Source organism: Drosophila tropicalis, unplaced genomic scaffold (assembly GCF_018151085.1).
Source record: "Drosophila tropicalis isolate 14030-0801.00 unplaced genomic scaffold, ASM1815108v1 contig_878, whole genome shotgun sequence".
Lineage (NCBI taxonomy): Eukaryota > Metazoa > Arthropoda > Insecta > Diptera > Drosophilidae > Drosophila > Drosophila tropicalis.
The window spans coordinates 12048448-12064098 of NW_027173374.1; the positions used below are offsets into that span (position 1 = coordinate 12048448).

General features: G+C 40.4%; 1 protein-coding gene across 3 annotated transcripts in view; it reads right to left on the minus strand.

The window, feature by feature from the left end:
• Window positions 1-2288: 2288 nt before the first annotated feature.
• wake (wide awake) overlaps window positions 2289-15651 on the minus strand; it is a 30586-nt gene continuing 17223 nt past the window's right edge. Inside the window, exons 2-10 of one of the 3 annotated variants that reach the window (XM_068300348.1) lie at window positions 8355-8617; window positions 7182-7727; window positions 6981-7059; window positions 6812-6915; window positions 6614-6751; window positions 6318-6542; window positions 5961-6167; window positions 5687-5897; window positions 2289-5619 (exon numbers count right to left, since the gene is read on the minus strand). In XM_068300348.1, coding sequence (XP_068156449.1) covers window positions 3132-5619; window positions 5687-5897; window positions 5961-6167; window positions 6318-6542; window positions 6614-6751; window positions 6812-6915; window positions 6981-7059; window positions 7182-7727; window positions 8355-8617 — 4261 coding nt within the window. In that variant the 3' untranslated portion in view covers window positions 2289-3131. Of the gene's footprint in view, window positions 5620-5686; window positions 5898-5960; window positions 6168-6317; window positions 6543-6613; window positions 6752-6811; window positions 6916-6980; window positions 7060-7181; window positions 7728-8354; window positions 8618-8790; window positions 9503-15651 lie in introns of those variants that run through there. The other 2 variants (XM_068300349.1, XM_068300347.1) reach the window with 2 other exon arrangements.

A 15651-nucleotide genomic window follows, 5' to 3' on the forward strand; every position in this document is an offset into this window, starting at 1 on the left:
AAAATTCGTGAAAATGATTATGAAATTGAACAAATTATTAAGAGAACAAGTAAACAAGTGAAAGATTTTCCGAAAATTAAAATATCCCTCGAGTGTGTTGCTGAAACTTAAAAACGTGTCCATGTATTTTAATTAACCGTTAACATATACGTATACTTAACATATACGTATACTTAATCTTTTGCTTAGTGTGCCAAGTGTAAAAGAAAGCCCAGCCTATAAAGGAAAATCTTTTACCCTATTCTTAGAGTCATCAAAAAAAAATATATATATGTATGTATATATATATTAAAATAAACAAAAGTTGGGCTATTAGTGTATTTCGTTTCTTATCAGTAACTGGCGAAATGACAGAATGATGGCGAACCTAATCAACTTAATCAGCTTGTTATCATATTTTGTTTGTTTGGGTGTTTTTTTTCCGTTTTTTTTTTTTTGACTTAGCCGTATCCAAGTGCACTTGTTCAATGAGTAAACCACAACACATGGCTTGCCTGAGGACTCACCTGGTGGGCACTTGATAAAAATGATAAGAAAAGGTTTTAAAATATACATATGTACGTATTTATCTGCCAATTATCTAAATTGTGCATTGCCTGACTACATAATCGGTCACAATGAAATGAAATTATAGTGGAATTGATGATGAACGATGATGATGATGACATGCTTTAGTGACCATCTAGAATATTCTATTCATATATGTATGTATGTAAATATCCATATTAACCCCATCGAGAAATAACTAATTGGCCAGAAATTACACCATAACAGTTGTTGAGTCTTTATTAAGTTAATTGAATATTCACCGAATGCTTTCTTATTCACTCGAACCATATCTAAGTAGTTCCACCACATTCTTAGCCACACTTCATTTGATGCATTCAGTTTTAGTTGCCAATTGTAATATGAATATTTGTATATTATATGCATATGTATGTATCTTTCTGTTCATATTGGTGTTGTACATAGTTAACATACACCAAAAATATATATATATAATATCTTTTTGACATGCAACATACGATTGATGTTTGTTTATATTAAGTTTCTACTCCATTTTCAGAAACATGAAGATATCAGCTAGGCTACAACATTTATCATACAATATGGGTGTGTGTGTTTATGTGTGTGTGTATGGTTCACATTTATTTATGTTTATCATATTTCATATCGACCTTTAACAATTAACTACAATTAGATTGCATTATAAATAACTAATCTCACTTTATTTGTAAATTTTTAAATAATACTATTTAACTTTATGTTTCGATTGCAAATCCAAATGAAAGAATTTAAGTTAACCAAATGAAACTTTCCTTTCTTCTGTTTGAGGGGGCGGGACGGAAGCAATTTACAATCAAAATCTAGGCGTTCATTAATTTGAAAATACAATTTGTCCACATTCGTTGTACAGATTCCAAATTTTGTTTTATGCAAATGAAAGGAAACATTCTAACGTTTTGCCTGACTTTTGGCTGACTGAATTTCAACATCATATATATCAAAAGAGTAACTCAAATTCTAAACATTTATCAAAATGAGTTTCACTATTTATATACACATACATACATAAAAAATACGGTCTTGCACAACTCTTTCTATTGGTCGTTTTGAACATCTTATGTAATTAGTTTGATACCTTTTTAATGGACTTTAATTTCTAAGTTGTTGCACATTATCTAAAGTAAGTGATTCTCGTCTAGTTTCTCATAAGATTCAACATTCGTTCAACTCGTCCATTTAATGTTTAAAGACCTTTTCCATATACCGGGATATCATTTAAATTGGTCACAATTGTTTTATATATATGTTCTCGTTCAACGTGAATAGCCGTCACGATCTCATAATGGCCGGCAACAAACTTGTTCTCTCAGTTTTTAAAGCTATATATAGCAATGATATCTTTGGCATATCATTGTCTGATTCGTTAGTTGGACATAGATATAGCCCTGATTTATAGCTGGAAATGGAAAGTATTTAGTTTGAAGAATTTCAGAAGCGAGAAACATTCCATTTTTGAGCAATTGCAAGAGGACATATATGTATCCTTTTTTTTGCGTATTTCAAGAACTTTCATTTGGTAGATAATAAACTCATTTACACATAGACTTGAAGAATTTTTCCTAATTTACTTATGGTATTTCGGTATTAAGTGGTTTATAGTATAGACAATTACGGTTCTGCACATTTAGATAGCCAAGTTAACGAAAGTTCTAATGAGTTGTGGGATTGCGGCTAAGTGTCGAGTAGATAAGCTTAAGGTGGAGGGGGAAAAAGTATTACGATTCGATATTTTCAACTTTTATCTTTTGTTGTGCCAATATATTTTTAAAAAATATTTTTGCCATTTTCTTTTCGTTTTATTTTACATTAACAGACTAATTATGTAATTGTTTTTTGCTCTTTCGTTTTACTGCTAAAATACAATATATATTTATATATATTTGTATAGTTCAATCAAATTGCAATTAATTACATGGAACACACACGCAAAACGCACATCAAGAGTGACACTTAAAATGCATATTGACTTTTGCTTTTTATACTAAATTTAGTTGTTGTTGTTGTTCACATTTTGGTTTTCAATTACCAATTTGCTATATTTTTTTTTCATATTTGATTGATTAAACATTTAGATTAGTTTTCAAAAAATGTGCGCCTAAAAAATGCCACAAAAATACAATCAAAAAACATTTTGTTTGCTAAACTACAAAAAAATACATAAAATATATTAAATTACATACATTCATATACAATCTACCATAATTACATACATACATACGTTTGTATGTACTGGTATTAGTTTTACAAGTATTGAGCATGATTTGCCCTTCTCTTTGAAACACAGTAAATGGAGTTAACAATAATCTTTGTGGGCTTTGTGTGGGGTATTTGGGGGCGTGCCTAATGTACTATATGACATAAAACTATTAAAAATATAATACCATTTTCAATACATTTCTCTTGTCTTTCATCATCTTGTATTACTTCTTTGCCATTAACCATAATTCAGTCTAATTGGGGGGAGGTGAGGTTGGAGGAATTGGTTGGTCGACTTAAGTTTCTTTCCATTACGCAATGGGATCAAAAACGAAACCAAACGATGAACGCAGGTGAAAATTGTGGATTCAGATCAAATGGGATTTACGATTCGAATGCTCGATGGCCGCCAGTAGCTCGTGCTTTTTGCGTACATAGAGGCGACCCTTCTTCCAGGGATTCTGCAATTGCAGTGGCTTAAAGTCATCACGGAGGCAACGTTCCCTGGCCCCAATCACAGCCACCAGGCAGAAGTTATCCAGCATATCGGCACTGTAGATGGGGCCATTGTTGCCCTTCAGGACGACAGCCATGTTGAGTTGTTTGACAACGAGATTGATAACTTCCCGAGCCGTGGTTTTCGGTGTGACATGCAGTTTGAGGCTAGTTCCACTGGCCAGTCCCGTGTTGTAGGCAGTGTACACCTGAATAATTCCTGGCGTTTGTTCTGTATTGAGGCTGGAGCAGCTGGCCGTGTCCTCTTCGCTGCTCTGACGCGAAAGACTTTTGGTGGACGATGCTTTCGATGTGCTGGCCACGGGATGCTCCTCACCATCCGCACCGGCACTGGCACCCACTGCCCTAAGCTCGGACAGAGTGCTCTTTAAGTAGAGACCACCTTCCCGTAGATTGGCACTGGAAGCTGCTTTCCCCGTTGCATTGAGAGGCTTGTGTTCCAGATCGGTGACAAATGTGCCGCTTCTCAAGGACACACTCGAGCCAGCCAAGTAGGGAGCCGAACTGGAGCTGTGCACTGTAATGAGTGGAGCCGTCTGTGGACCAATATTCGAGCTGGTACGCTTACGTTGAGCCGCCGATGATTGAGTGTGTCGCAGGGCATCCGCAAGAGTGTCATCCGAACGTGATGGTGGAATAGCAAAAACACTGCTGCTACTGTTCCCATCCGAGGCGGAGTCCACCGCCGAATAGAAACTTCGTGCTGTGTAGGATGAACTCACGGAATCGCCGCTGTTTTTACGCAACGACATTTCTGAACTGCTGGAAGCTGCATACTCACTGGTGGTCACTTGAAGCAATTGCTGTTGCTGCTGCTGTTGTTGCTGTTGCAGCTGTTGCTGCTGCTGTTGCTGGGACAACTGTTTCGGATTACCATCCGCTGGTGTAATGGCTGTGAGTCCCAGATTCTGTTCTGACTTCGAGTGCTCTGGCTTGACTTGATTTTGAGCCTGATCCTCATTTGTACCCGGTCCGGGCCAACTGCCACGTCCGGTGCCTGCCTTGTTGAACTTAGTCTCGCGTATGGGCAGCTGCAGAAGTTGCTTACCCGCCACGGCACCCATCGAGGACCCATCATCATGACGCTGCTGAGCGAAATTAAGAATCTCACGCATGGCCAACGAGGGCTGGGCATTCTTGTTGCGGGCATATGCCACCACATCCATAAGCCATCGTACACTTTTCCACACCAGTGTCAGACTGGAGCTAAGCTCTTGCAATGTGGCCAGTCTGTCTTTGGCCGCCTGCAATTCACTGGTCGAGAAGGCCTCTCGATGCGAATGCGTAGCCAGGGCGGTGTCCAGTTCGAGAATGCAGGAGAGACGGGCATATTTTTGTATAATGGCTGGCTGATAGGTACGCAAGTGGATCATCTCGAAAGCTTGGATACTCAGGCTGGCCAGATCATCCCGCTGCAGTAGTAACTCGGACTGGCCTGGCACAGCACAGGACGCTTCAGCGGAGGGGCATACAATCAGAAAACTTATATCGTGGCTATGTTCTATCACTTCCACATCGTAGAGTCGATGCGTGGCTGCATCCGAGGCCTTGATGTTCATGCTGGCGAAAAGTTTATGCATGGCATTGGTGAGATCATACAGGAACAGGCGTTGCACTTCCGTGGACGTGTTGCCGGGCTCTCCTTGTGGAGAACTAAACTCCAGAGGCAAACGCAACGGATCTCCGCTGCGATGAAGCACCTGCCATTCCTCAGCCGTTATGTGGCTATTCTCGCGCACTTTGCAGTGGGGCAGAACATTTGGCGTCTTCACTGGGACCACCACTTGTATCTGATCCATCGAGCATTGCATCTTTAGGAAGCCAATATACAGACCCGGTTCGAGACGCTGTAGTGCCGCCTGCTGATAGTGCAGCTGATCCCCAATGGATGATATGAGCAGCTCATTGATGTTGTAATCCTCGTGAAGGGCTCCTAGTTTCTTCTGCAGCTTGCTGACTGGCAACCATCGGGAGTTTAGTATGGAGACCGCCTTTTGGCTTTTCACAGTTTGGACACAAGTCAGAACCACAGTGCCCTGGGCATCTCTCAAGGGTTTATAATACAGCTGTCCAAGATCCGTGAAACCCAATGCCGACTGCATTTGGCACACAGCCGATAGCAACTTGGTGCGAAATTGCACTGCCGAGGTTAGATTACGCTCCATGTCCGTGCGTAGTGACTTCACATCGTCCCATGTGCAGGCAATTTTCATTAGCCAGTAATAGTCCATGTGCAGGGCACTCGGATAAGATTCATCGATTTCAATAACTGGTGGAAAATCCTCGCTGGTAACCAGAATCTTGTCATCGCAATGGACAATGCATGAGAAGTAAATGCCTCTGCGTTTGAAGGAGAACAAAATAGCTAAATGAAACGAGTTAAGCAAGAATTTCTAGTTGAGCTCACCTTCGTAGGGTTTTTTGGAACTTGGATGTAACGGAAAAGAGCTGTTTTATAGTTGTCTTCTTCTTCGGATTGCGACGTTGTGCCCCAGCTGGGTCTAGAGTTAGTTCAGAAACATCTGCTGGTCGGGCCAAGCGAACGGCTGTGAAAAGATTGTCGAGAATACGTTGTCGACCCAAGAAGCGATCCTCACGATTGTCCAAGTCACGCCAGGCTGTCCACAAAACATAGATTAAATTTATTTTAAATCACAAAAGAAAGGATGTTATCTACTTACTCGAAGGAACTACACTAGCTGGCACCGAATTGCGATAAGCTCCCCATCCTTTGACATTGCCACACGCGGCACGCAGGAAATAACGTCGTCCCTGCGTTAGTCCGGCAATGTGACACTGGGCACCCATAGTTCCATGAAAACTTATCCATTCGAGCAGCTCACTCTCTCCCACCACATTGTTGAAGTCTGCGCGGGTTGACCATTGAACTGAGGGGGGCAAGCAGAGTTAGGATGGCATCACAGAGCGTAACAACAAACACAAATCGGTTGACCACAGAGCGGTGGCTGGCCGCACATCAGCAACCCATTCACTTATGCATGTACGTAAACAAACTTGTATCTGACTATGCGGTTTACCTTTGAACTTTGTGCCAATGGCACCCTCGAATGGCTCCAAGATTTGAACGCTGATGGAATTGTCACCAGTGACATCGACAACCACTGAAGCGGGGGCATCTGGTGGTCGGGCTTGATCCCAGCCCAACAGCATTCGTCGCAGACCCTTGACACGTCTTTCCCATATGCCTATTTGTTTCTCCACCTCACTGCCAGTGCAACCCGTGACTGAAGAGCCAGTGTTACCTAAAAGAGACAGAGAGAATTGAAAGAGAATTAGAGTTTAATAGAGACTTTATTGTTAATGTCTTACTCACCAATTATGATACTCGAAATGGACGGTCTTGAGGCAAACATTGGAGGGCAAAGACCTTCCGGACCGCTTAGATCATGTATACGCGATTCGGCATCTTTAAGCAGTCCATTTAGCTTTGTGCCAATGCTGTCCACTGAAACTATGGAGAGACCAAGTTTAAAAGATTGGCCAATAATTGTCTTAAACGGATCCCACTTACACTGAGAGCCCTCCATGGCGCCATGTTGAAGCAGCATTTTGGTCATGGAGCGATTATTACTCAAAACTGCCACATCCAGGGCGGATAGTCCATCTGAATTGATGCTGCGAATGCAAAAGAAATCATTTACTACAAGAAGGATTTATATTTCGGTATATAAGATATCTACCTATTCACATCCACATCTGTGGACTCGAGAATGGTGCGTGCTTTCTCCAGATGTCCATGCTCCACGGCCGAGAAAAGAGCTGCAAAAGCAAAAATGCAAAACGGATTAGTCTAAAATTTCCATTTCACTCAAGATACTTGAGGATTATCAAATGGATTAGTTGGATTAGAGGTCACAAAGACGAGGCGTGCCAGTGGTTACCATGTAAATGCAAATTGCTTTGGGTCAATTTATCCAGCTGAGCCTGAGCTAGTTTAATCTGCTTCTTGGACATTTTACTGGCCCTTGGATGCGGTGTATTCCCAGTGATTTTAGCTCGCATTTGCACCGGCTGACGATGCACCGATAATTGTTGAACATTCCCCGAACTATTCTCATCCCCAGAGGCAGTATCTGGTACATTATGCCCACTACCATCGACTTCGTGCTCATCCCGCAACTTGGCATTCTTGGGCTGTGAATGCCTCGAAATGCACAATTGCTGTGGTCCCTCGGACACGGGTCGGGGCAATAGAAATTCCATTTCCTTGAGATCCTGCGTATTGCATGAAATGGCAGTACGTATCTTGGCTACCGTGGCATGCTGAGCAAACTGCTCCGACCAGCGTGGCGAGGACGATGCCAGGGAACGATAATTGTAATCCTGAACCAAATCCCCTTCCTGATCCTGATGCGGTTGTGTATAATTCAACTTGGGTCGCAGCTTGACCTGATCGCTCTCGATACTATAGGTGGGCAGAATATTGTCTAACCGTGAAGAAGGGGAAATAAAATAAATTAAAAAACAAAAACTAAATCAAAAGGAAATAAGAATCGAATGCAATAAAATATTTACAAAAAAGGAGGGTAAATAACCAATGAGCCACTTTTTTATTGTATATGTGAGTATATGAGTATGTTTATATGTGATATAATTACAATTTTGTTGTTGTTGCCAGAACAAACAAATGCAATTAATTAAATATTAAACATGAATGCCGATTTCCTATTCTATGCGAAATGCCAGCGAAATGACCAAGCCAACCAATTTAATTAATTATGCAAGAGTTTGTGTGTGTGTGTATGTGTTTGTGTTATACGTGTGTGTGTGTTTGTGGGTGTACCGGTGTGGCATGCTTGAAAGCAACGCAAAAGGAAGGAGTCCATGAGAAGCTAACCTAACCATTATTCACCCATCACATTAGCTCATTCAATTCAATTCAATTTATCAATTGCACTTTATGCCGCCGCCTCCTTTTGTACAGTTATGAATGGTTAAATGGATGGATCGTCATTGATGGAGTGTACACCTAGTACGGGAATCGGTTAATTTATATGAAAACCTCGACTTTAATTGCTACAGATGTGGGTCTCTTCACGCCATGTCTCTCTTACCATCCACCGCATAGTGACTATGTCGACGACGATGTGAGAAAGGAATCGACTGTGCCCCCGACGTTGATGTTGTTGTTGTTGTTTTGGTTGTTGTTGATGTGGGCGTAGGCGGGGTGGCGGACACTTTCAATTGACAGAACTTGGTCAGCTCATTGAGCGTGTGAAACGATTTCTGGCGCATAAAAACCGCCGGCGAGCGCAAACAGCTGCTCATCTGCAGCTTCTGCGGCGAGGGAATTTTATTGCTATCGATGTGGTAGCATCTGTAAGAGCATAATATTAACGACCTCATCTGGATATGGTTCTAAATCTGGGTCAAGCCCACTTAAATTATACAACAAACGAAAGAGTTCACTTGGCAAACACAAAACAAAAAAGAGACACAATCAATTGAGTTATATTCCCCGCTCTAATTATATAGACACAAGACACCTACGACTATTTAGATAAGGCATTGGCTTTCTTATGGTAGCCGTACGCATGCGTGTTGTCCCATAGATGCCTTGTTGAGCATGCCGCCGTATATCATCCATGGCAGACATCTCCGCAGAGCTCTCCAAATCCGAATCGAGTGTGGCTCTGGGTGCAAATTTCTCTTGTGGCCGGCAATAGGTATCGGGTATTTGTAGCAGTTTGCAGGCTTTTCGCGGCAGTTTCACCCCCACTGGCAGACTGGACATTAACTGCTCAATGCCCAATTCGTCGTGATCGTTTTGCCGCTGGAGGGGCACAAACTCGTTTTTTCCCTTCACTTTGGTTGTCATGACAGCCACCGAGTCGAGATTATGGCCTGGCTGTCGCCACATTTGTAATGCCCGAGCGACCTTGCTTTTGTCTAGTTTTCCTGATCCTGATGCCGCCGCCGACGATTGTGCTCCTGCTGTTATCCTGCCGTTGCGATTGCGCGTATGCAAATGGGCGCGCAGCTTGAAAGGCGATTGCATGGATAGGGCGGGGCTATGCAGTTTACTCTTCAAACGCCTCAGGGAGGAACGCATTGAGTGTGAGCGATGCAAAGCCGGTAGGACATCCGCTTCATTCTCCTCATTCTCATCCACGGCATCCTCGTTCTCAGGGTTAAAAGCCGCCGCCGCCGCCGCTTCATTCCTGAGCTTGGCATACGAACTGATGGCTTTGCGTCGTTCCATTTTTGCACTGAACTGGTTTTACTGTTGTTATTGTTGTTGGTCGTTTAATGATTAAATATTTTTATCCGATTTCATTACAGAATGGACCGAAGTGCACGTTTCCCATACAAAATTCCAACTGAGGCAGCAGCATCGAAACGTGATTCATTGTCCACCAACCACCAAGGAAAAAGTTCTCTCCCTCTCTCGCTCCACCAGTCCTCTCTCTGGGAGAGACCCTATTTATCTACTCTCATTCCCTGTTTATCTGGTGGTGGTGGTGTTGTCTACCTATCTACCTACCCCTAATTCCGATTTCTCAGCATTGTCAGGAAATATCGCTCTCACAATCTACTTGATCCCTTTTTATGTGCTCACGGATTTTGGTTTAAATTTAGAAAGCCAAGTTCAGCAGCTACCTGCATAGTCATTTTTCTAGACATTCGCGTTTCCACAAAATTCCTCAAGATGTTTTGTGTGTGTGTGTGTTGGGGTGTGTAGGTGTATGTTATCCCTAAACTCGTAAAATCAATTAACGCGGTATTTTGGTAATCGTAAACCAAACAAATAAGTCTCTTCTCTTCCTCCTAGAACAGCATCAGCACCTTCCTTCAACGATTCCTTTTGCCCTGATTTATCGAGCGTGCCTGCCACTGGGAGTCGACGTCTGTCGACATCTGTGTGAGCTGTGAGCTGTCGGCACCTCTAGGAAATGAAAGATAAATGGCAATTTGTAAACCGTACTAGGAGTGCCGCTTTCAGTCAAGGCTGATTGGTCTTACAAATGTTCCCAAAGCAAGCCAGAAATGAAAACTAATTGGAATTTGGCGACTTGAATTTGACTTGACAGTTTTGGTTGTTGTTGTTGCGTTTAAAGGGAGTTTTTACCCAGGAAACCGGTTATTTCTATTAATTTGTTTGTTTTCCCAGACTGTCTTATTGTATTTGACCCATTCGCTTGCTAATTTCGGAGATTGTCTCATATTTATGGTATAACAAACGAATTTCGCACGCTTCTCTGATATGAAATGGTTACAATAATACCTAACAAAGGATTAGTCAGCTAGTCGGTCTGTGAGAAATCACTGAAAACATATATTTATATATGTATGTGTATATAAATCTGAACTTGTTGTTGGTATTGAGAAAGGTCAGTGCCAGAGGGCTTCGGCCTGAGTCAGTTTGAATAACGAATTGTAAGCGAGCATCAGTTGATTCATTTTTTGTAATAGCAATTGAAAAAACTGTTTTGCACTCATAAATGATTTATTGTGCATTATTCATTTAATAATATAGTAAAAATAGATGCCTTATTTATTGTAAAGTCACCGACTATTACAATGAAATGTGTGAGTAGTAATAAGGAGAATTGATTCTAGAGATATATAACTTCGGACACTCTATCCTTAAGCCTACTTCGAGAAATAATGAATGAAATTGATTAGTTTTCTTAATGAAACTGTCAAATTATAAAATTTTAATTGCTTTTACCAACAATAAATGTATGCAGTAAACATTTGAGCTTGGCTTAATTGCCCTTAGCCATAATTTGAAGCATAGTTATACAGCAAAACAAATTATGTTTCAGTCAATGGACTTGTCTGTCAGCAGTTTGGCACGTATTTGATATTAGCCCAAGCTATTTGATAGATATTATCTAAGATGAGCTCGATATCTCATACCATTAGACGGACCAGCAACTAAACTGTCAATTGCGGGCGTGTAATAAATAAAATTTGCTGACCCATAAACTTGAAAAAAGAAAAACGAAGACAAGAGACAGACACAAAAGGGTATGGGGGATAGAGGGATGACCAAAGTTAATACGTGTGTGGCAAAGGACGACACCGAGCTTGCAATTGCAGGATAATCAAATTTATGAAGCTACGCAGCACAAAATTGCCCAACATAAATCACAGTAAAGGCTCTCAACAGACCGGAGGTCATCTCTTTCTACATTCCCCAGCCCCATCCTCAGCCCCATGCACCAGCAGCAGACCCAGCACAGTGAGAACAACAACATAATCCACTTAATAGAGAGGCGACAGCACACTGGCAATAATTGTGCGAGTTTGAGTCCTGGTTGACAAAGACCGACCTCATCTTACTTTCACCCGCCCTCCTCGAACCGTCGACCCGTCGACCCATCGAGTTACTTGCCACTCGAGAGTCTGTTTTAAAGTCGCCTTGAATTATGCCGATTCTCATCTTGCATTTTGTGCTGTCATAATTGTCAAATCTGCCACACATTAAACCAACTTATGAGCAAACTCGAGACAAAGAACGAGTCTCTTTTTCTCTCTCCCTCTGTGTGTGTGTCTGCCTGTGCCCACTGAACCTAGAGTAGTGTATGAAAAGTATTTTTGACTTAATTTAAATAAATTTGTCGCTTCCTCAATAAAAAGCTTGAGGCACAGGCAAAATGAACATTGGAGCTGCCTTGAAAGTGATGGCGAAGCTGGCAAAAAGCATATTTTATGTCGCACTCTATCTTTCATCTCAGTCTCTCGGTTTCTCAGATTCTCAGTGATTTCGAGTGCAAATCGCATTATGAGTGGTGGCTCTCCGTTATGGAGTTCAACGGAAACGCCAATTGAATTTAAGTAACCAGGCATTATGCCACACAGACTGGCCAAAGAGATAAGGGCCCTTGCCCCTACTAGCCTGACCTTTGCCTTAACCAATGTATTTTTTGCAATCAGCATCGCATTTAATTCTATTGGTTTATTGTGCCAAATCACAAAACTAATGTATTCATATTAATCAGATATGCAAATTGGACCCTCGTCGACGGGCGACAAAAAGAGAGAAAAAAAACCAAATGAAAATGTGCCAAGACCATGAGGAAAAAGGAACAAAAAAAAAAAAAGAAACCAAAGATGAAATAGCAATAAACGTTTTGACCGGGTCACTGGGACCCGCTTCCTGGGCCAGGGCCAGTCCGCCTTTAAGTTTTTACTTACTGCTCCTCCTCCTCCTCTTTCATTCGTTGGTTTTGGCCCTGTATGGAAACAAACACAAACCAATAAGCCAGCATTTAAAATTATGTAAATCTCTCGCGATTTGCACAAAGTTGGGTTTTTTTTTTCCTCTGATTTTGTTGCCTTTTTTTTTTTGCTGTTGGGTCGTGGGGCATTGCTGACGGTCAAGGCGCAAATCTGGCGTGCATAAAGGGATTTCCAGTTTGTACTCTGGCTTACTAATTGAAAAGTTTTCGAGCAGCCTGGATTTGGGTCGCAGAAAACAAATGTATATACATATATCTACATATTTGTATACATAAACAAATGAAAAGTAAAAACACCAAATGAATTTTTAGGATTTTTTGTTCTTGTGGAATTATTATTCACTTGTTTTCCAAGTTACACTCAATAAGCATTACTTTTAGATTGGGCTAATGATTTGCTTATTTACTTTTTGCAGGGTATTAATTAAGGGTATTTAATAAGCAATTTCTAGATTTAGGAAGTCTTTCCTTAACTAATTGGAAAGCCCGTCAATTGTAGGATGGCAATATATTTGTAGGATAAACTATATATTCTTAAAGCTTGTAGCAACTATTATATTCGGGTCAGATGGTCACATCTGTGTTATCCGCCCTGTGACCTTTTTTCGTTTTTGTTTTTGCTGTTGGTGGATGGACATTAAGTTCAAAAGTCGTACAAGCTTTTCTTTGCTGCCATAGCATTTGACATATGCGTATATATACACACACTCTATCCGACTATTGCCGGCCATTTGCATGAACATGTGTGTGTGTGTGTGTGTTTGCCTATCTGTGTTTTGGTGTTTCTGTTTTCTTTTTTTTTGGTGGAAATCCGGCTAGGTTTCAGACCAAAGTGTGTGCACCGTGTGGGCGCTACGTGCTTATTGCTTTCCATACGGCCTCCCGCAACGTGACAAACGAAACTTCAATTTCAAAAAAACGTTTCTACAAAATCACAGCAATAACGTCGATAGAAACAGCAACAACAACCATTCCATTCAAAATGTTGAATGTAAAAGTCGTTTGATTGATTCTAGCCGCTTATCTGCTTTTGTACAACGAAATTTCTTTTCTTTTCTTATTTGGAGAACACACACACGCACACACACACAAAAGAGCCAGCACATCCCAATGAGGTAACCGGAGACAATGTCTAAGGTCAATCTCTGGCAAAAGGTTGAACCCCGAATGGGCTGAAGAAACTGGAGAACTTGATGAGTTTTTTTCCCCCAATTTGCGTGAATCAAGCATCGGTTTATATATTCTAAATTGTATTTTAACAATTCTAGAGAAATCGATAATTATATCCTTTTAAAGTCTAAATTCCTGGAAATTTCTCTTATTTAACGAAAGAATCACTAATAGCTGCTCCGGCTTCCTCTAATGAGAATTAAAATTGAAAGTTGCAAAGTATTTACCTCGATAGTGATTAAAAGTTGGAGAAATTAAATGCCTTTGTGCAAATTGAAAACTGAAAGTTAGTTCAATTTAGAACTCAATATTCAGGAAAATTCACAAAAGTTTCCAGTGAAATTTAGTCTTAATTGGAGTCAGTAGAGAATTATTCAACATTTGAGTCTTAATGTCATCTGATTTGTATACCATGTAACAATAGAGTGGAATGGCATATTAAAGACGCCAAAAAGTATTTAACTAGAAATAGTTGTTGCATGGTATATCATTGTTGATGTTATGACTTACTAAATGCTGCCATTTGAGTAGAAATAACAAATATTTTCACTCCACAGCTTTTGTGCCTCTCATCCTATAAATGTTCTCATGGTCAATTCTAAATTTGCGTAATATTTGTTATTCAAATTTTCTTCTCCGAACTGTCACACGGTACTCAATCATTTTGCCAAACCACAAACAATGACCGGCGATTCACACTCAAGGGTGTAAACACACACCACCTAAGCAAATGTAGGTACATATTTGTGGATACATTTGTTATGTGTTTACATACAAACTTATGTACTTATATATGTAGGGACATGAAATATCTGAGATTGTAGCCCAACTCGCTATCTTTTGCAGACATTAAACAATATCTTGGCGACGCAACGAAAAGTAAACTATTCCTATGTTTATTTCAAATGGCAATTCTTATCAGTCAAGAACCGTTTGGCTTTCATCATGCATACATATGTATGTATTTATCAGGTGATAAGCAAAGAAAAATAATGTAGAGCTTAATGAATCAGGTGAAGGTGAATGAAAACCTTCAAGACTGTTGCCACATAAAAAAGAAACACAAAAAACTGTGATGAATTCTTTTTTAATCAAGCATTTGAAACTTTTTAATAAGTGCATAACTGAAATAAAATAGCGGTGAAAAACTTCGACCTGTCGATGTCCTGGGTCTCCTTAAGTGCACGGCACTATTCTGGATCTCTTCTGAGTTGGTTGAGGGGTGTGGCCGTGTTCAAAAACTGAACTCTGATAAAGTTTTTTTTCCCCTAAACTATCAACTTTGCTAATACCCTGTTGTATCCATAAAGGGGGCATTTTAGCAGTGAGTGGTAGTAGAATCCCAATAAAAGCTCATAGTCAACATCAAAAGCCGCAAATCGTGACTAATTTATTGTGGGTTAATTATCAAATGAAATTCAAAAAGGATTAAAATGGACATTTCAATGACAAAGAAACTATTTTGAAATGTGTATCTCATGTTTATGTCTCAGAGGGAAACTAAAGAGCAGAAATTATATATAGTTAGAATAGTAAGTATATGAATGATCTTATCACTTAATTATTTCTTAGTTTTTCGAGGTAACTTCAAGTCGATACTTTCAAAATTATAATTTGGCGTAGAAAACTTTTTCTATTTTGGTTGTTTTTTTTTTTGTGGCTTTTTATTTTTGCAAGTAAACCAAAAAGCCAAAAATAAATAAAGTATACATCACGTGGTCCCTATGCTACTGCTGACTGGGCCAGGCACGAGGGCAGGGGACTTAAAAAAAGACCCAATACGTTTTGCTAAACGAGCAAGAACAAAAATAACAACAACGACAACTGTAGCAAGACTTGCATTGGTCAGCGCCAAGTTTAACTGAGCGGGGGGAGATTTGTTTTTGGGCATGGGGGAGGCGAGGGCCTTTGGGAGTTTCTCATTGCGTGCTGTGCCAATTTCCAACTGTCAGCTGCAAAAACCACAAGGCACAAATGTTTATACATGGTAAGT